The sequence below is a fragment of the Heterodontus francisci genome, chromosome 26 (genome assembly GCF_036365525.1).
Source record: "Heterodontus francisci isolate sHetFra1 chromosome 26, sHetFra1.hap1, whole genome shotgun sequence".
Lineage (NCBI taxonomy): Eukaryota > Metazoa > Chordata > Chondrichthyes > Heterodontiformes > Heterodontidae > Heterodontus > Heterodontus francisci.
Window position 1 is genome coordinate 19189847 of NC_090396.1, and position 21843 is coordinate 19211689.

A 21843-nucleotide genomic window follows, 5' to 3' on the forward strand; every position below is an offset into this window, starting at 1 on the left:
AACCTCCCAACCTGAGTTCTCCGTGGAGATTTTTTTTTGTTAATGACATCGGAACTTGATACAGTTCAGAAGCTTGTTTGTTACATTGTATGATTTCCTGAAGTGGATACTTTTTCCCGCGAGTGCTCAGGGTCGCGGCGCCTTTGCCTGTTTGAAATCAGTGTTTTTTAAAAAACTTTATGATGGTAATTGAACACGGGTACATCAACAACTGGCACCTGCACTAGATCACTGGTCTAAAGCCTGGCTACCCGACCAAACTCGAATACACGTGTTGGGTTCGAGACAGGTTGGGCATTTAAAAAAATTAAAGGTCTCCTGCCCGGTTCGGGTTGGCTGTTGTCGGGTCGGGTTTTAATTTTCTACCCGAGCCAGGCTTTATTTGACAAGGTGCCACATAAAAGGTTATTGTGCAAAGTAGGAGCTCATGATGTAGTGGGTAACATATTAGCATGGTTAGAAGATTGGTTGGCTGGCAAAAAACAGAGAGTATGCATAAATGGGTCCTTTTCTGATGGCAGGATGTGACGAGTGGAGTCCCGCAGAGGTCTGTGCTGGGGCCTCAACTTTTTACAATTTATATCAATGACCTAGATGGGAGGAGTGATGGCATGGTACCTAAATTTGCAGAGGACATAAAGATAGGTAGAAAAGTATGCTGTGAAGAGGACATGAGTTTGCAGACCGATATAGATAGGTTGAGTAGGTGGGCAAAAATCTGGCAGATGGAGTATAATGTGGGAAAATGTGAAGTTGTTCACTTTGGCAGGAAGAATAAAAAAGCAGAGTATTACTTAGAGAATGACTGCAGAATTTCGAGGTGCAGAGGGATCTAGGTGTTCTAGTGCATGAGTCACAAAAAATTAGTATGCAGGTACAGCAAGTAATAAAGAAGGCTAATGGAATGTTATCCTTTATTACGAGAGGAATTAAAAATAAAAGTAAGGATGTTATGCTTCAGTTATACAGAGCATTGGTGAGACTACATCTCAAATACTGTGTGCAGTTTTGGTCTCCTTATTTAAAGAATGATGTAAATGCATTGGAGGCGGTTCAGAGGAGGTTTACTAGATTGATAGCTGGTATGAGCGGCTTGTCCTATGAGGAAAGGTTGGACAGACTGGGCTTGTTTCATTGCTGTTTAGAAGAGTGAGGGAAGACTTGATTGAAGTATATAAGATCCTGAATGGTCTTGACAAGGTGGAATGGGAAAGGATGTTTCCTCTTGTGGGTGAGTCCAGAACTAAGGGGCACTGTTTAACATTAAGGGTTTCCCTTTTAGGATAGAGATAAGGAGAATTTTTTTCTTTCAGAGGGTTGTGCGACTTTGGAATTCTCTGCCTCAGAAGGTGGTGGAGGCGGGGTCATTGAATATTTTTAAGGCAGAGGTAGATAGATTCTTGTTAGGTAAGGGAATCAAAGGTTATCAGGGGTAGATGGGAGTGTGGAATTTGAAACACAGATCAACCATGATCTTATTGAATGACGGAGCAGACTTGAGGGGCTGAATGGCCTACTTCTGCTAATTTGTATGTATGTTTGTATGTATAGAGGCCATGCAGGGGAAAGAGCTTGGTGGTGTTAGTGTACCTGTGGAAGCAGGGCCCATGTTGCAAGAGACAGCACGTGGATCAGTGTTTTTTTTGGTTGATGACCCCTTTTCAAGTGGATTAGTAAACACAAACCCCATCTAAATTATAACACTATATCAGCCATAATACCTGGGTCAACCTGTATTTTGGCACCGTTTCTTTGACTTTAAACAATAAATATATTTTTTTAAACTCCTCCCTTGAACAAGGCTGAGACCTGGGACCCAACATCAGCCTTCGTTATTGTGGGTCTACCTGGCGATCCACCTGCCACTCTGCGCTCCTCCATGCAGGCTGCCCTCGAGCTGAGATGGCCAGTCTACTGCGTGTTGCACAAGTGGCCTTTGCTCTCTGCTCCCTCCTCACACTAAGTCCACCGCTGGCCACTGCTCTTTTGTGTATTACTCAACTATTTGGTGGACCCCCTGGAAAGTCTATGGACCCCCAGGGATCAGTGGAACCCTGTTTGAGAAACATTGGTGCATCCCTGTCCACTTCCAGCTGGTCAATAAAAGCAAAATATGCAGACACTGGAAATCTGAAATAAAAACAGAAATACTCAGCAGGTCCAGCAGAGTCTGTGGAGAGAGAGAGAAGCAAGAGTTAACATTTCACGTCTGTGATCTTTCATCAGAACCGTTCTGCTATTACCAGCACTTTCTATTTTTATTCCAGCTGAAGTCACTGAATAGCTGCTTGGAGTTCCCTCAGGATCCTGAGGGAAATTATGTTAGAACATAGAACATTACAGCGCAGTACAGGCCCTTCGGCCCTCGATGTTGCGCCGACCTGTGAAACCATCTGACCTAAACTATTCCATTTTCATCCATATGTCTATCCAATGACCACTTAAATGCCCTTAAAGTTGGCGAGTCTACTACTGTTGCAGGCAGGGCGTTCCACGCCCCTACTACTCTCTGAGTAAAGAAACTACCTCTGACATCTGTCCTATATCTATCACCCCTCAACTTAAAGCTATGCCCCCTCGTGTTTGCCATCACCATCCGAGGAAAAAGACTCTCACTATCCACCCTATCTAACCCTCTGATTATCTTATATGTCTCTATTAAGTCACCTCTCCTCCTCCTTCTCTCTAACGAAAACAACCTCAAGTCCCTCAGCCTTTCCTCGTAAGACCTTCCCTCCATACCAGGCAACATCCTAGTAAATCTCTTCTGCACCCTTTCCAAAGCTTCCACATCCTTCCTATAATGCGGTGACCAGAACTGCACGCAATACTCCAGGTGCGGCCACACCAGAGTTTTGTACAGCTGCAGCATGACCTCGTGGCTCCGAAACTCGATCCCCCTACTAATAAAAGCTAACACACCATATGCCTTCTTAACAGCCCTATTAACCTGGGTGGCAACTTTCAGGGATTTATGTACCTGGACACCAAGATCTCTCTGCTCATCTACACTACCAAGAATCTTCCCATTAGCCCAGTACTCTGCATTCCTGTTACTCCTTCCAAAGTGAATCACCTCGCACTTTTCCGCATTAAACTCCATTTGCCATCTCTCAGCCCAGCTCTGCAGCCTATCTATGTCCCTCTGTAACCTACAACATCCTTCGGCACTATCCACAACTCCACCGACCTTCATGTCATCCGCAAATTTACTAACCCACCCTTCTACACCCTCATCCAGGTCATTTATAAAAATGACAAACAGCAGTGGCCCCAAAACAGATCCTTGCGGTACACCACTAGTAACTAAACTCCAAGATGAACATTTGCCATCAACCACCACCCTCTGTCTTCTTTCAGCTAGCCAATTTCTGATCCAAAGCACTAAATCACCTTCAATCCCATACTTCCGTATTTTCTGCAATAGCCTACCGTGGGGAACCTTATCAAACGCCTTACTGAAATCCATATACACCACATCCACGGCTTTACCCTCATCCACCTGTTTGGTCACCTTCTCAAAAAACTCAATCAGGTTTGTGAGGCACGACCTACCCTTCACAAAACCGTGCTGACTATCGCTAATGAACTTATTCTTTTCAAGATGATTATAAATCCTATCTCTTATAACCTTTTCCAACATTTTACCCAGAACCGAAGTAAGGCTCACAGGTCTATAATTACCAGGGCTGTCTCTACTCCCCTTCTTGAACAAGGGGACAACATTTGCTATCCTCCAGTCTTCCGGCACTATTCCTGTCGACGATGACGACATAAAGATAAAGGACAAAGTTCTCTGCAATCTCCTCCCTGGCCTCCCAGAGAATCCTAGGATAAATCCCATCTGGCCCAGGGGACTTATCTATTTTCACACTTTCCAAAATTGCTAACCCCTCCTCCTTGTGAACCTCAATCCCATCTAGCCTAGTTGTCTGTATCTCAGTATTCTCCTCGACAACATTTTCTTTCTCAGTGCGGCACAGTGGCGCAGTGGTTAGCACTGCAGCCTCACAGCTCCAGGGACCCGGGTTCGATTCTGGGTACTGCCTGTGCGGAGTTTGCAAGTTCTCCCTGTGTCTGCGTGGGTTTTCTCCGGGTGCTCCGGTTTCCTCCCACAAGCCAAAAGACTTGCAGGTTGGTAGGTAAATTGGCCATTATAAATTGCCCCTAGTATAGGTAGGTGGTAGGGATATATAGGGACAGGTGGGGATGTGGTAGGAATATGGGATTAGTGTAGGATTAGTATAAATGGGTGGTTGATGGTCGGCACAGACTCGGTGGGCCGAAGGGCCTGTTTCAGTGCTGTATCTCTAAACTAAACTAAACTAAACTACTGTAAATACTGACGAAAAATATTCATTTAACGCTTCCCCTATCTCCTCTGATTCCACACACAACTTCCCACTACTATCCTTGATTGGCCCTAATCTAACTCTAGTCATTCTTTTATTCCTGATATACCTATAGAAAGCCTTAGGGTTTTCCCTGATCCTATCCGCCAATGACTTCTCGTGTCCTCTCCTCGCTCTTCTAAGCTCTCCCTTTAGATCCTTCCTGGCTAGCTTGTAACTCTCAAGCGCCCTAACTGAGCCTTCACGTCTCATCCTAACATAAGCCGCCTTCTTCCTCTTGACAAGCGCTTCAACTTCTTTAGTAAACCATGGCTCCCTCGCTGGACAACTTCCTCCCTGCCTGACAGGTACATACTTATCAAGGACACGCAGTAGCTGCTCCTTGAATAAGCTCCACATTTCGATTGTGCCCATCCCCTGCAGTTTCCTTCCCCATCCTACGCATCCTAAATCTTGTCTAATCGCATCATAATTTCCTTTCCCCCAGCTATAATTTTTGCCCTGCGGTATATACCTGTCCCTGCCCATCGCTAAGGTAAACCTAACCGAATTGTGATCACTATCACCAAAGTGCTCACCTACATCTAAATCTAACACCTGGCCGGGTTCATTACCCAGTACCAAATCCAATGTGGCATCGCCCCTGGTTGGCCTGTCTACATACTGTGTCAGAAAACCCTCCTGCACACACTGGACAAAAACTGACTCATCTAAAGTACTCGAACTATAGTATTTCCAGTCGATATTTGGAAAGTTAAAGTCCCCCATAACAACTACCCTGTTACTCTCGCTCCTGTCGAGAATCATCTTCGCTATCCTTTCCTCTACATCTCTGGAACTATTCGGAGGTCTATAGAAAACTCCCAACAGGGTGACCTCTCCTCTCCTGTTTCTAACCTCGGCCCATACTACCTCAGTAGACGAGTCCTCAAACGTCCTTTTTGCCGCCGTAATACTCTCCTTGATTAACAATGCCACACCCCCCCCCCACTTTTACCATCTTCTCTGTTCTTACTGAAACATCTAAATGTTCCTGCCAGTACTCTGGCTAAGGTTAATTCAGTTGGTGCAGACCAGAAACCTGCCTTTTTTATCGTATTAAGTTTCCTGGGAATGGGCGAGATGAAGAAATCATTTAACCGGCTTAAGAAGGTTGCCTCACCTGTGGTCCAGTATTATTAACTGAGCTTGTCGGACATCCTGTTTTGACATGGCACATTCCAAAGCGAAATCATCCCAGAACCAAAGTATTCCCAAATGAGTCTGCACAACTGTGTGTGCAGTCAATACCCAGGTGATGCAGATCAGACCAGTGTGTAGTCAGCCCACTGTTAGTCCTTCAGTGACTCTTGCTTTTGTTTCTCCTTTGCAGGACCGTGATTTCCTTGAAGATGAGCAGTTCTTCCTGGAGACGCTGAAGAAAGCACCGTATAACACATCTTTCCAAACAGTATAAAACCACACCAACATTGTTGGGAAACTTTTACATTTCTATATAAATACCTTTGTGTGTGATCGATATATGTGTGATTGTATAGTTTTTTAAATGCAGCATACATACCTTTTTTTACATTTATAATAACTTCTATAGGAAACAAAGCCAGCTACATAAGTAAATCATTTTGTAAATGAAACATGTTTCTGACCATTCAGTGGTTAAAACATTACCAGTAGATCTGCTGGCACAGATGCAGCTCATTCTTAGTCATACATTTAGACTCCCCAGCAGGAGTAAGCTGGTCATTACCAGTACAGTGCATACTGCAACTTACAGTCCCTAGGATGGAGATCACGTCTCATGCACAGAACTCTCACTAGATGTTAGGCCCGTCTTGGCAGTGTTTTAAATTGTCATACCTGTTACTAGACTTTTCCACTTGCACAAGCATGGATTACGAGAACAGTGATTTGTGTGAAAAATTTACTTGAGTTAGAATAAAGAGGGCTTGTTCAAGGCCCAGATCTGGTTCCCACCCCATATTTTTTTTTGACATGATATGTCCAGCCCAACGATGTTTGCCATCCTGGAGCAGTCTGACATGATCCTGGATCTAGTTTCTCAACTGGCAGTTTGTGTGTGTTGAGGGAGGGGGGAAAAGAGGAAGCTCACAGAGCAGTATCATTTTACAACATCCCTTTGCCAGGTGGATAGACACCACAGAGTTCCATTAGTTTCAGAATGGTCCTTGTTATTATCCTGACTGCAGATTAATCCATAATCACATATCTGGGAAGACACACTATTTCACCCACCCTTTCCCTCACCAACCTAAAGGGCAGGAAATGTTAGACGTAACACAGCAAACCATCCTTTGGTGGATAGAGAATGGTTTATTCGGCAGGACTGGACTCAACAGTGATGTCCCAAAGCCAAAGTGAAGAAATTTCCTTTATGTAGCTCCTTTCACAACCTGTGGATTTCCCAAGGTACTTCAAAGTCAATGAAGTACTGTTGAACTGTAGTCACTGTGATAATTTAGGGAAATGTGGCAGATAAGTTATACACAGCAAGATCCCACTTATGGCAATGAGATAATTAAGTAGGTAATCTGTTTTTGTGTAGCTTGAGAAAATTTGTTGGCCAGGACACCAGAATTATTGTGCTGTTCTTTGAATAGTACCACAGGATCTTTTACACACACCTAGGGGGGCAGAAAAAAGACAGCACCTCTGACAGTCCAGCACTCCCTCATTCTGCACTCAAGTGTCAGCCTAGATTTTGTGCTCAAGCCTCCGGAATGGGACTCAAACCCACAATTTTCTGACTCTCAGACAATAGTGCTACCCACTGAGCCAAGCTTGTAACCTAGCAATTTATACTTTAATTAACGATTACAGTTATTGCATGAAAGGAGTTGCTGTTTTCAAGAGCTCCAGAATATAAATACACAAATAATTTTGGTAATAGATTTTAGAGGTAATTTCCAATGTACTACTCAAGGCTCACTACTTTCTCAGAGCAACTAGTGTTGTGGCCTTTCCACTAATGCTAACAGCTTGAGCACAATTTTTTATTTAAATGGATGTCTTTTCCCTTTGGATGTGCTCTCAATTCGCATGATCCAAAAAGAAAACCGGGGCACATGATGCCAACTGTGGAGTCTTTGGTTGAGGCAGAGTCTATTGCAAGGAAAAATTGGATAAATGTTTGAATCAGAGGAAGACACAGGATTACAAGGAGTCAGACCGCACAATTGGGTTAGGATTATTCTAACAATGATTGTAAGAATGTAAGAAATAGAAGCAGGAATAGGCCATACAGACCCTCGAGCCTGCTCCGCCATTCAATAAGATCATGGCTGAACTTCAACCTCAATTTCACTTTCCTGCCTGATTCCATATCCCTTTTATTTAGAGATACAGCACTGAAACAGGCCCTTCGGCCCACCGAGTCTGTGCTGACCATCAACCACCTATTTATACTAATCCTACATTAATCCTATATTCCCTACCACATCCCCACAATTCTCCTACCACCTACCTACACTAGGGGCAATTTATAATGGCCAATTTACCGATCAACCTGCAAGTCTTTGGCTGTGGGAGGAAACCAGAGCACCCGGCGAAAACCCACGCGGTCACAGGGAGAACTTGAAAACTCCACACAGGCAGTACCCAGAATTGAACCCAGGTTGCTGGAGCTGTGAGGCTGCGGTGCTAACCACTGCGCCGCCCTTGATTCCCTTAACAGTCCAAAAATCTATAGATCTCAGTCTTGAATATTCTCAGCATCCATAGCTTTCTGGGGTGGAGAATTCTGAAGCTTCACAACCCAGAGTGAACATATTTCTCCTGCCAGTCCTAAATGGCCAATCCCTTCTGAGACTAAGTTCCCTCATTCTGGATTCTACAGCCTAGGGGAACAGCCTTTCAGCATCTACCCTGTCAATGTCCTCTCAAAATCTTATATGTTTCAAAGAGATCATCTCTCATTCTTCTAAACTCCAGAGTATAGGACCATTCTACTCAATCTCCTCGCATTTTGGGAACCAATCTAGTGAACCTTCAGTGCATCCCTCTAAGGCAAGTATATCCTTAGGCACAGAGATCAAAACAGTACACAGTATTCTTGGCACCACAACTTCGGAAGGATACATTAGCCTTGCAGCATAGATTTAGTAGAATGATAGCTGGACTCCAAGGGTTACGCTTCAAGGAGAGATTACACAAACTAGGGTTGTACTTCTTGGAGTTTAGCTGTTTTAGGGGGTGACTTGATCGACATTTTCAAGATATTAAGGGGAACAGATAGAATAATTAGGAAGAAATTATTTTAGCTGGTTGGAGAGTCCAGGAGTTGGGGGCATAGTCTGAAAATTATAGCCAGACCTTTCCGGAGTACAATTAGGAAACACTGCTTTAAAGGGTGGGAGAAGTTTAGAACTCTCTTCTGCAAACAGCTTTTGAATCTAGATAAATTGTTAAAAATCTCTCAATCTCAGTTTAGAACTTGTTAACCAAAGGGATTAAGGGATCCAGGGCAAAGGTGGGTAAATGGAGTTAGGTTGCAGATCAGCCATAATTTCACTAAATGGCAGAACAGGCTCCAGGGGCTAAATAGAAGAATAGTCTCAAGGGGCTAGATGGCATCCTCCTGTTCCTAAATCTACTGGGACCATTCCAGAATTTAGGAAATTGAAAAGATAACCAATGCATCCAATATCTCTGCAGCCACCTCTTTTAGAACCAGAGGATGCAGCCCATCAGATCCAGGGGATTTGTTGGCTCTTAGTCCCCGATATTACTCAACTACTTTTTAAACTAATATAAGGTCCTCGCTCTTATTATCCTCGCTCTTGATACCCCATTATTTCTGGTATGTTTTTTGCGTATTATACTGTTATAATTCTCAATGAATTACCTACTCGTTGACAATTATAAAATATTTCTTTACATTTTCACCATTGCTTACCTACTATCATCTTTTAATCTAATTTTCCAACCTACCTTAGCCAAATCACTTTACATACCTATGCAATTGACTTTATTTAAGTTTAATAGTCTAGTTGTGGACTGATGTACATTATTCTTGAACTAAATGTGAAATTCTATCTGAGCCGAAGTTCCTCGAGATGCAGGCAATTACTGTTAAGCAGAAGCTTAACAGGACCGGAACTAATATTCTCACGGGAGACTTGCTAGTTCTGTTGGGGAGGGTTTGAACTAGCTTGTCAAGGGGATGGGAACCTGAGGGGTAGCTCAAATTGGAAAGAAGTAAAGCCGGTAACAGGAGATAGAAAAGTAGCAAGCGACATTAGAAGGTAGGCAAAACAAAGGCGAGCATCAACTCGGTTTAGAATGCAGAATAATATCAAGAGGACAAGGTTAAAGGCACTCTACCTGAATGTATGCAGCATTCGCAACAAGGTAGATAATTTAAAGGCACAAATAGAGGTAATTGGGTATGATCTAATTGCCATTACGGAAATGTGGCTACAGGGTGACCAAGACTGGGAACTGAATATCGAAGGATATTTGACATTTAGGAAGGACAGGAAAAAGGAAAAGGAGGTGGTGGTGTGCTGATAATAAGGGATGGGATCAGTACATTAGTAACAGAGGATCTCAGATTGGAAGAACAAAATTTGGAATCTGGGTGGAGCTAAGAAACAGCAAGTGGCAGCAAACATTGGCAGGAATAAAAACAAGAAATGCTGGAACCACTCAGCAGGTCTGGCAGCATCTGTGAAAAGAGAAGCAGAGTTAACGTTTCGGGTCAGTGATCCTTCTTCGGAACAGTTCCAAAACGTTAACTCTGCTTCTCTTTCCACAGATGCTGCCAGACCTGCTGAGTGGTTCCAGCATTTAGAACATAGAACAGCACAGCACAGTACAGGCCCTTCGGCCCACGATGTTGTGCCGAACCTTTAACCTACTCTAAGATCAAACTAACTACCTACTCTTCATTCTACTATCATCCATGTACCTATCCAAGAGTCGCTTAAATGCCCCTAATGTATCTGCTTCTACTACCACCGCTGGCAGCGCATTCCATGCACCCACCACTCTGTGTGCAAAGAACCTATCTCTGACATCTCCCTGAAACCTTCCTCCAATCACCTTAAAATTATGCCCCCTGGTGATAGCCCTTTCCACCCTGGGAAAAAGTCTCTGGCTATCCACTCTATCTATGCCTCTCATCATCTTGTACCCCTCTATCAAGTCACCTCTCATCCTTCTTCGCTCCAATAAGAAAAGCCCTAGCTCCCTCAATCTTTCTTCGTAGGACATGCCCTCCAGTCCAGGCAGCATCCTGGTAAATCTCCTCTGCACCCTCTCTAAAGCTTCCACATCTTTCCTATAATGAGGCGACCAGAACTGAACACAATATTCCAAGTGTGGTCAAACCAGGGCCTTATAGAGCTGCAGCATAACCTCACGGCTCTTAAACTCAATCCCCCTGTTAATGAAAGCCAACACACCATACGCCTTCTTAACAACCCTATCAACTTGGGTGGCAACTTTGAGCGATCTATGGACATGGACCCCAAGATCCCTCTGTTCCTCCACACTACCAAGAATCCTGTCTTTAAGCGTGTATTCCGCATTCAAATTCGACCTTCCAAAATGAATCACTTCACACTTTTCCAGGTTGAACTCCATCTGCCACTTCTCAGCCCAGCTCTGCAAATTGTCAATGTCCCATTGCAACCTACAACAGCCTTCCACACTATCCACAACTCCAGCAACCTTCGTGTCATCGGTAAACTTGCTAACCCAACCTTCCACTTCCTCATCCAAGTCATTTATAAAAATCACAAAGAGCAGAGGTCCCAGAACAGATCCTTGTGGAACACCACTGGTCACCGAGCTCCATGCTGAATACTTTCCATCTACTACCACCCTCTGACTTCTATGGGCCAGCCAATTAATCCTACCCGCCAAGACTTTTTCATGTCCCCTTCTAGCTCTCCCAAGTCCATTCTTCAGTTCCTTCCTGGCTACCTTGTAACCCTCTAGAGCCCTGTCTGATCCTTGCTTCCTCAACCTTAAGTAAGCTTCCTTCTTCCTCTTGACTAGCTGTTCCACATCTTTTGTCATCCAAGGTTCCTTCACCCTGCCATCCCTTCCCTGCCTCATCGGGACAAACCTATCCAGCAGTCGCAGCAAGTGCTCCCTAAACAACCTCCACGTTTCTGTCGTGCATTTCCCTGAGAACATCTGTTCCCAATTTATGCTCCCCAGTTCCTGCCTAATAACATTGTAATTCCCTCTCCCCCAATTAAATATTTTCCCATCCCATCTGCACCTGTCCCTCTCCATGACTATAGTAAAGGTCAGGGAGTTGTGATCACTATCACCGAAATGCACTCCCACCGATAGATCTGCCACCTGGCCTGGTTCGTTGCCAAGCACCAAGTCCAACATAGTCTCCCCTCTCGTCGGCCTATCTACATATTGAGTCAGGAAACCTTCCTGAACACACCTGACAAAAACTGCTCCATCCAAACTATTTGCACTAAGGAGGTTCCAATCAATATTAGGGAAGTTGAAATCACCCATGACAACAACCCTGTTACTTCTGCACCTTTCCAAAATCTGCCTCCCAATCTGTTCCTCTATGTCTCTGTTGCTATTGGGGGGTCTATAGAAAACTCCCAACAAAGTGACTGCTCCTTTCCTGTTTCTGACTTCCACCCATAATGACTCAGTAGACAAACCCTCCTCGACGACCTCCCTTTCTGCAGCTGTGATACTATCCCTGATTAGCAATGCCACTCCCCCCACCTCTTTTACCTCCCTCCCTATTCCTTTTGAAACATCTAAACCCCGGAACATCCAACATCCATTCCTGCCCTTGTGATATCCACGTCTCCCTAATGGCCTCAACATCGTAGCTCCAAGTACTGATCCATGCTCTAAGTTCATCACCCTTATTCCTGACACTTCTTGCGTTAAAATAGACACACTTCAACCCATCATACTGGCTGCAACTTTGCCCTGTCAACTGTCTAACCTTCCTCACAGACTCTCTGCGCTCGGTATCTGCCTGTTCAACAGCTACCCCATCCACTGATCCGTAGCTCCGGTTCCCATCCCCCTGCCAAACTAGTTTAAACCCTCCCGAAGAGCTCTAGCAAACCTCCCACCCAGGATATTGGTGCCCCTCCAGTTCAGATGCAACCCGTCCTTCTTGTACAGGTCCCACCTTCCCCAGAAGGTATCCCAATGATCTACATATCTGAATCCCTCCCTCCTGCACCAGTTCTGTAGCCACGTGTTCAGCTGCACTCACTCCCTGTTTCTAGCCTCACTAGCACGTGGCACCGGTAACAATCCTGGGAATACTACTCTGCTCGTCCTGCTTTTCAGCTTCTAACCTAACTCCCTATATTCGCTTTTCAGGTCCTCATCCCTTTTCCTAGCTATGTCATTGGTACCGATATGTACCACGACCTCTGGCTGCTCCCCCTCCCCCCTAAGAATCCTGTAGACTCGATCCGAGACATCCCTGACCCTGGCATCTGGGAGTCTCGTTCGCGACCACAGAATCTCCTGTCTGTTCCTCTAACCACTGAATCTCCTATCACTATCGCTCTCCTATTCTCCCCCCTTCCCTTGTTTCTTGTTTTTATTTCAGATTTCCAGCATCCGCAGTATTTTGCTTTTATATAAACATTGGTAGGAGTTGTTTATAGGCCACCAAACAGTAGGGTAGTGTGGGACATGGTATTAATCAGGAGATTAAAGAAGCATGGGTAATACAGTAATCATGGGTGACTTCAATCTGCATATAGACTGGGTAAACCTAATGAGCACTAATGCTGTGGAGGACGAGTTTCTGGTGTGTGTTAGGGATGGTTTTCTAGAGCAGTATGTTGAGGAACCAACTAGAGAACAGGCTATTTTAGATTTGTATTATGTAATGAGAAAGGGCTAATTAATAATCTTGTAACAGAACCTTTAGGGATGTGTGACCATGATATAATTTTACATTATGTTTGAAAGTGAGGTAGTTCAATCTGAAGCCAGGGGTGTTAAATTTGAACAAAGGACATTATGGAAGTATGAGAGGCAAATTGGCTGAGGTGGATTGGGAAAATACATTAAAATTTATGACAGTGCATAGACAATGGATAGTTTTTAAAGAGTTATTACATAGTTTACAGCAACTATACATTCCTTCAAGGAACAAAAACCCCCAAAATAAAGGCAGTCAACCGTGGCTAACAAAGGAAGTTAAGGATTGTATAAGATTGTAAGAAAAGGCCTATTAAGTTGCCAGAAATAGTAGAAAACCTGAGGAGTGGGAGGATTTTAGAATACAGCAAAAGAGGACAAAGAAACTGATAAAGGAAGAATAGAATATGAATGTAAAAAGCTAGCCAAAAAAAAGGTTGCGTTTGCTGACAACACAACCACTAGTGGCACAGTGCCTGCACATGCGCAAATGCAGGCTCTTCAACTGGAACACCAATGTCTGCGACGTTCAGGCAGCTGGCAGGATTAAAGATGACATTGCTCAATTTATCACAGGAAATGCTCATGGCTAGATCGTTCCAGCAAACTAATTTTACATTAAGTTGGATGGAAGCCCAGTAATATGCTACTATGTAGTTATAGGATACTAACTGTAATCCTCATCAATTTAATATTCCAGTAATCCTATTAAATACATAAGGTATTTTATGATTGAATTTCCATTGAAAGATAGTGAATTGGCACCCCGATCAATGGAAAGGAAAATCGGGCAGGGTATAAAATGTGCCGCCAATTCGTTACTGTGATTCATTCATATGACTGTGCAACTAGCTCCCGCCCCACTGGCCACTCTCCCCTTCAGCAACTCGCTTTCTCCCCCTCCTCCCCACCGGCCCCTCTCCCTCAGCCGCTCCCACCCCCCCCCCACAACTTCCCTAGCCAACTGTTCCCCACTCTCGAGCTGCTCGCTCCCCCCCGCCACCCCCCCACCCCAGCCGCGGGCTCTGGACCGCGCTGCTTCCCTCCTCTCGCCCACTCACGTCCATGCGCCGAAGAAGCAAGTGGTGACGGGGCGGCGTAGGAGCGAGTGGCCGAGGAGGAGGGAAGCAGTATGGCCTGGAACTACCGGCTGGAGGGGAGGGGAGGGGCGGGGGTCGCGAGCGGCTGGAGAGCGAGGTGAGCTATCGGCCAGCAGCACAGACTGGAGCGAGCGGCTGATGGGAGGAAGGGTCAAAGCCTGGAGCGAGGGGGAAGAGCTCCAGCCTCAAAAGTCTCACATTCAGCCGCTTCCTCCAGCCAAGTGAGGGGCTGGATACCCGATGACGCTTTATCGCGCGTGCTCGACAATGGACCTGGTCTGGATATGCGATGACGTTGGCGCTGCGTGATGACGTCATCTCACGCATGTGCCACTAAGTCCTGGCAAGATGTAGCTGCACATGTGCGCAGCTTGGCGCACTCCAATGACGGGCTGGTGCGTTGTCAGGAATCACTTTGAAAACAAAATGGACTGTTCTTTCTTTTGGGCCTCCTTATCTCGAGAGACAATGGATACGCGCCTGGAGGTGGTCAGTGGTTTGTGAAGCAGCGCCTGGAGTGGCTATAAAGGCCAATTCTGGAGTGACAGGCTCTTCCACAGGTGCTGCAGAGAAATTTGTTTGTTGGGGCTGTTGCACAGTTGGCTCTCCCCTTGCGCCTCTGTCTTTTTTCCTGCCAACTACTAAGTCTCTTCGACTCGCCACAATTTAGCCCTGTCTTTATGGCTGCCCGCCAGCTCTGGCGAATGCTGGCAACTGACTCCCACGACTTGTGATCAATGTCACACGATTTCATGTCACGTTTGCAGACGTCTTTATAACGGAGACATGGACGGCCGGTGGGTCTGATACCAGTGGCGAGCTCGCTGTACAATGTGTCTTTGGGGATCCTGCCATCTTCCATGCGGCTCACATGGCCAAGCCATCTCAAGCGCCGCTGACTCAGTAGTGTGTATAAGCTGGGGGTGTTGGCCGCTTCAAGGACTTCTGTGTTGGAGATATAGTCCTGCCACCTGATGCCAAGTATTCTCCGAAGGCAGCGAAGATGGAATGAATTGAGACGTCGCTCTTGGCTGGCATACGTTGTCCAGGTAATGTCTTAAAATAGGTATATAAAAAGGAAATGTTTGGTTAAGATAAATGTGGGTCCATTACAGGCAGAGTCTGGGGAATTTATAATGGGGAATAGAGAAATGGAAGAGATGCTAAATGATTACTTTGTGTCTGTCTTCACTGAGGAAGATACAAGAAATCTCCCAGAATTAGAGATCCAAGAGATTAGGGAGAATGAGGAATTGGAGGAAATCAGTATTAGTAAGAAGGTTGTATTGGAGAAATTAATGGGGCTGAAAGTTGGTAAATCCCCAGGACCTGACATTCTACATCTCAGAGTGTTGAAAGAGATAGTATTGGAGATAGTGGATGATTTGGTGATCATCTTCCAAAATTCTATAGATTCTGGAACAGTTCCTGCATATTGGAAGGTAGCAAATGTCACCCCACTATTTAAGAAGGGAGGGAAAGAGAAAACGGGGAACTACATACCTGTTAGCCTTACATCAGTAGTATGGAAAATGCTAGAATCTATTCTAAAGGATGTGATGAATAGGATAATAATGATCTGGTAGGGCATAGTCAACATGGATTTATGAATGGGAAAACATGTTTGACGAACCTGTTGGGAGTTTTTTGAGGATGTTACTAACAGAATTGATAAAGGGGAGTCGGTGAACGTACTAGACTTGGATTTTCAGAAGGCTTTTGATAAAGTCCCCCAAAGGAGGTTGGTTAGCAAAATTAAAATACATGGGATAGGAGGTAAGATAGTAGCATGGATTAAGGATTGGTTAACAGGCAGAAAGCAGAGAGTAGGAATAAATGGGTCATTCTCGCATTGGCAAACTCTGACTAGTGGGGTACCACAAGGATCAATATTTGGGGCTCCGCTGTTCACAATATATATCAATGATTTGCATGTAAGGAGCAAATGTAATATTTCCAAGTTTGCAGATGACACAAACTAGGTGGGAATGTGTGTTGTGAGGAAGATGCAAAACAGATTCAAGGAGATTTGAACAGACTTAGTGAGTGGGCAAGAACGTGGCAGCTGGAATATAATGTGGAAAAATGTGGTTATCCCTTTTGGTAGGACGAACAGATGTACAGAATATTAAATAGTAAGAGATTAGAAAGTGTAGATGTACAAAGGGACCTGGGTGTCCTTGTTAATAAGTCACAAAGCTAACATGCAGGTACAGCAAGAAGGCTAATGGTATAGTCATAGAGTTATATAGCACAGAAACAGGCCCTTAGGCCCATCCTGTCCATGCCGGCCATCAAGTACCTATCTATTCTAATCCCATTTTCCAGCACTTGGCCCGTAGCCTTGTATGCTATGGTGTTTCAAGTGCTCATCTAAATACTTTTTGAATGTTGTGAGGGTTCCTGCCTCTACCACCTCTTCAGGCATTGTGTTCCAGATTCCAACCACCCTCTGGGTGAATTTTTTTTTTCTCAAATCCCCTCTAAACTTCCTGCCCCTTAACTTAAATCTATGCCCCCTGGTGATTGTCCCTTCCGCTAAGGGAAAAGGTTTCTTCCTATCTAACCTATGTATGTTAAGCTTTTATCGCAAGAGGATTTGAATACAGGAGCAGTGAAGTCTTACTTCAATTATATAGATAAAATAAGGTTCCGATGAAGGGTCACTGACCCGAAACGTTAACTCTGCTTCTCTTTCCACAGATGTTGCCAGACCTGCTGAGTGGTTCCAGCATTTCTTGTTTTTATTTCAGATTTCCAGCATCCGCAGTATTTTGCTTTTATTCAATTATATAGAACCTTGGTTAGACTGCAGCTGGAGTACTGTGTACAGTTTTGGTCCCCTGACCTTAGGAAGAATATTATTGCCATAGAGGGAGTGTATCAAAGGTTCACCAGACTTGTTCCCAGGATGGCAGGACTGTCCTATGAGAGTAGGGAAACTGGGCCTGTATTCTCTAGAGTTTTGAAGTATGAGAAGGGATCTTACTGAAACTTACAAAATATTTAAAGGGATAGACAGGGTAGATGCAGGTAAGATGTTTCCCCTGGTTGAGGAGGCTAGAACCAGGGGACACAATTTAAAAACAAGGAGGAAACCACTTAGGGCACAGACGAGGATAAATTTCTTTACTCAGAAGGTTGTGAATCTTCGGAATTCTCTACCCAAGAGGGCTGTGGAAGCTCAGTTATTGAGTGTGTTTAAAGTAGAGATTGATAGATTTCTAAATACCAATGACATAAAGGGAGATGGGGATAGCACGGAAAAAGTCATTTGTGTATGATCAACCATGATCGTATTGAATGGCGGAGCAGGCGCGATGGGCTGAATGGCCTACTCCTGCTCCCACATTCCAGGGATGAGGAACTTCAGTTAGGTGGACAAATTGGAGAAGCTGGGTCTGTTCTCCTTGGACCAGAGAAGATTCAGATGAGATTTGGCAGAAGTGTTCAAAATCATGAGGGGTCTGGACAGAGTAGAAAGAGAGAAACTGTTCCCATTGGCCAAATGATCCAGAATCAGAGGGCGCTGATTTAAGATGACTGGCAAAAAAGTAACAGTGACAGGAGGAAAAACTTTTTTTCGAGCGAGTGGTTAGTAATCTGGAATGTACTGCCTGTGTGGTGGAGGCAGGTTCAATCGAGGCCTTCATAAAAGAGCTGAAGAGAAAAAAATGGCAGGGCTATGGGGAAAGGGCAGGGGAGTAAGACTAGGTGAGTTGTCCTGCAGAGAGCTGGCACAGACACGAAAGGCCGAGTGGCCTCCTTCTGTGCTGTAACCATTCTATGATGCAGTTTACGATGCACTCCATATATGACCACACTATAACTTCTGGGATAATGTATATTTATACCAACAATAGGGTTTGGAAAATGTCAACATCCATCTAAGCACAATGCCAGGTTTTTTTTTATTGCCAAAATATACTTTATTCATAAAAATCTGTAAAAAATACATTACCAATTTCAAACAGCACTAAGTCAAAAATTACAAACAGTGTAAAGTTTCCTTCAATACAATCATGAGTTGCCTCACAACCCTTCCATTTCACATTTGTCATGCCAATTACATTCTTACATTTTACAGCACACAAAATTTTCCCGATACAGTTCGAGGGGTTTCCCATGGATCCAGCCCCTCCGTTCAGCTTGGTGGGGGGACCTTACACTGTGGTTTTTCCCCATTGAGCCTTTGCTGTGGCTGCCCCAAGCTTTAGTGTGTCCCTCAGCACGTAGTCCTGGAGCTTGGAATGTGCCAGTCTGCAACATTCAGTCGAGGACAACACTTTGCGCTGGAAGACCAGCAAGTTTCGGGCAGACGAAAGGGCATCTTTCACCGAACTGATAGTCCTCCAGCAGCAGTTGATGTTTGTCTCGGTGTGCGTCCCTGGAGACAGCCCGTAGAGCACAGACTCCTGTGTTACAGAGCTGCTTGGGATGAACCTTGACAAAAACCACTGCATCTCTTTCTACACCTGCTTTGCAAAGACACATTCCAGGAGGAGGTGGGCAACCGTCTCTTCCTCACCACAGCCACCGCGGGGGCATTGCATGGAGGGGGTGAGACTTCGGGCGTGCAGGAAGGATCTGATGGGGAGGACTCTTCTCACCACCAGCCAAGCTACATCTTGGTGCTTGTTTGAAAGTTCTGGTGATGAGGCATTCTGCCAAATGACTTTGACGGTCTGCTCGGGGTACCATCCGACAGGATCCACTGTCTCCTTTTCCCGTTGGGCCTTGAGGACATTCCGTGCAGACCACTGCCTGATGGATCGGTGGTCAAAGGTGTTTTCCCGCAGAAAATGCTCCACTAAGGATAGGTGGTACGGCACGGTCCAACTGCATGGAGTGTTCCGCGGCAATGTGACCAGGCCCATCCTTCGCAACACCGGGGACAGATAGAACCTCAGCACGTAGTGACACTTGGAGTTTGCGTACTGGAGGTCTACACACAGCTTGATGCAGCCGCACACGAAGGTGGTCATCAGGATGAGGGCAACATTGGGTATATTTTTCCCACCCTTATCCAGAGATTTGAACATCGTGTCCCTCCGGACCCAGTCCATTTTAGATCCCCAGATGAAGAGGAAAATGGCTCGTGTGACCACTGCAGCGCAGGAGTGGGGTATGGGCCAGACCTGCACCATGTACAGCAACAACGTGAGCGACTTGCACCGGATGACCAGGATCTTACCCACAATGGAGAGAGATCGCTGCCCCCACATGCTCAACTTTTGTTGTACCTTGGCTACTCACTCCTCCCAGGTTTTGGTGCACGCTCCGGCCCTTCCGAACCATATCCCCAGCACCTTCAGGTAGGCTGACCTGACGGTGAAGGGGACAAAAGATCGGTCAGCCCAGTTCCCAAAGAACATGGCCTCGCACTTGCCGTGGTTAAATTTGGCTCCCGAGGCTAGTTCGAACTGGTCGCAGATGCTCATCAGTCTGCGCACGGACAGCGATCCGAGCAGAAGACGGCGACGTCATCCATGTTCAGGGAGGTTTTCACCTGAGTGCCTCCGCTGCCTGGGATTGTCACCCCTCTTATGCTTGCATCCTTCCTAATAGACTCAGCAAAGGGTTCAATACAGCAAACAAACAAGACTGGGGAGAGAGGACAGCCCTGTCTGACTCCAGATTGGATCGGGAAACTTTCCGATTCCCACCCATTGAGTGAGACTGCGCTACTGATGTTTGTGTAGAGCAGTTGGATCCAATTGCAGATTCCCTCCCCAAACCCCATTTTGGAAAGCACGTCCATCATGTAGGTGTGCGATATCCTGTCAAAAGACTTCTCCTGGTCCAAGCTGATGAGGCAGGTGTCCACCTTCCTGTCCCGTACATAGGCGATCGTATCCCTGAGTAGTGCGAGACTATCGGAGATCTTCCTGCCGGGTACAGTACAGGTCTGATTGGGGTGAATCACCAACTCCAGAGCAGATTTGACTGGCTATGACTTTGGACAGAATCTTCTAGTCAACATTAAGCAGTGAGATGGGCCTCCATTTTCTGATTTCTGCCCTCTTCCCCCTTCCACTTGTAGATGAGGGTGGATGATGCCTTTCCTCATGGATTCTGACATGCTGCCGGCCAGGAGCATACTCTCGTATACTTCCAGCAGGTCACACCAATGCCAGGTGTTCCTCTGGGTTTCGGTATCTCTGGCCATTTACACCGTTCATTGAGCCTCTTTAACCAACCAGTGCCGGCTCTCGGGTACCTGGTTCACTCACACTACCACAAGTCTCACCAGGAAGCAATCGGCACAAACCGATCCTGCAGCGGCGCTATGCTGCCTTCCACTACCCACCACAAAGCTGACAAGATACCGGCAGACTGTTGAACAGTTTGTGGGCAGTCCGATGCCGAGTGGCTGACGGGATACTGGCGGACTGTTGTTGAGCAGCTTATGGGTGGGCCGATGCCTAGTGCCTGACGGGATACTGGCAGACTGTTGAGCAGCTTGTGGGCAGTCCGATGCCGAGTGGCTGACGGGATACCGGCAGACTGTTGAACAGTTTGTGGGCAGTCCGATGCCGAGTGGCTGACGGGATACTGGCGGACTGTTGTTGAGCAGCTTGTGGGTGGGCCGATGCCCAGTGCCTGACGGGATACTGGCGGACTGAGTAGCTATAGGAAGATGGCGGTGTTCGTGAGGGTGCGAGTTAGATTGTTAGGTGGTTTGGTTCGGACGCTGAAGGTCATGGAGCCGGTCAGGACGGTGACAGGCACGGGTGAGTGAGCGGCGGATACTGGCCTGCAATATTTTTATTAACTGGGGTATAAAAAAAGCCGATCTGTGAACACAGTGAGCATCAGCCAGGGTCACCATGGGAACCCTCTGAGCACGCCGCCCTAGCCCAGGGACTATTACAGCAGTTTTACTGTCAGCTCGGCTAACTCAGCACGATGCGGGTCCAAAGCAAGGGATGGAGGCAGCATCAGATAGCAGGATGCCAAGACAATAAATAAGTTATTTAAGTTAGAGACCGGGAGTGCTAGTCTGGAGACAATGGGAATGTTTTGTTTTCACCATTGATTTTTCTCCCCAGTCTTCCTCCAGGCTTTGGCTCCCCAGTCAAAGTAATCAAATGTGTGATTGTGATGCCCAACTTACACCTCCAAGACATCACTTGTCTTTGCTTGTAATTCATTTCCGTTGCTCCTGAAGTCTTCATCCACATACCTGCCTGGCTGACCTGCAGTGCTCAACTGGACACACGCTCCATAATATCATGCCCATATTCTCTCCTGCATGAAGCTTCCTTTATCATCCTGATCCTTGCCAATTTTTATTGTGTGCCCAGCGCATTAGCTTCACAATTCCTGACATGACCTTCAATTCTGTCTTACCCCTCCTTCATGTTTACAGCTTGTCTTAGAATCATAGAAAGTTCACGGCACAGGAAGAGGCCACTTGGCCCATTGTGTCTGTGCCTGAAAAAGGTTCCACCCATTATAATCCCACCTTCCAGCATTTGGTCTGTAGT

At 45.8% G+C, this 21843-nt stretch overlaps 2 protein-coding genes across 8 annotated transcripts in view; both read left to right on the forward strand.

Annotated features, from left to right (window-relative positions):
* LOC137384209 (fas-binding factor 1 homolog) overlaps positions 1–5861 on the forward strand; it is a 116229-nt gene extending 110368 nt beyond the window's left edge. For all 7 annotated transcript variants that reach the window (XM_068057878.1, XM_068057881.1, XM_068057884.1 and 4 more), the window contains one exon: positions 5725–5861. In XM_068057878.1, coding sequence (XP_067913979.1) covers positions 5725–5808 — 84 coding nt within the window. In that variant the 3' untranslated portion in view covers positions 5809–5861. The remainder of the gene's footprint in view (positions 1–5724) is intronic.
* A 15080-nt stretch (positions 5862–20941) lies between these two features.
* Positions 20942–21843, forward strand: part of mrpl38 (mitochondrial ribosomal protein L38) — a 28266-nt gene continuing 27364 nt past the window's right edge. Inside the window, exon 1 of the mRNA XM_068057893.1 lies at positions 20942–21087. Within this exon, the coding sequence (XP_067913994.1) occupies positions 20994–21087 (94 nt within the window). The 5' untranslated portion in view covers positions 20942–20993. The remainder of the gene's footprint in view (positions 21088–21843) is intronic.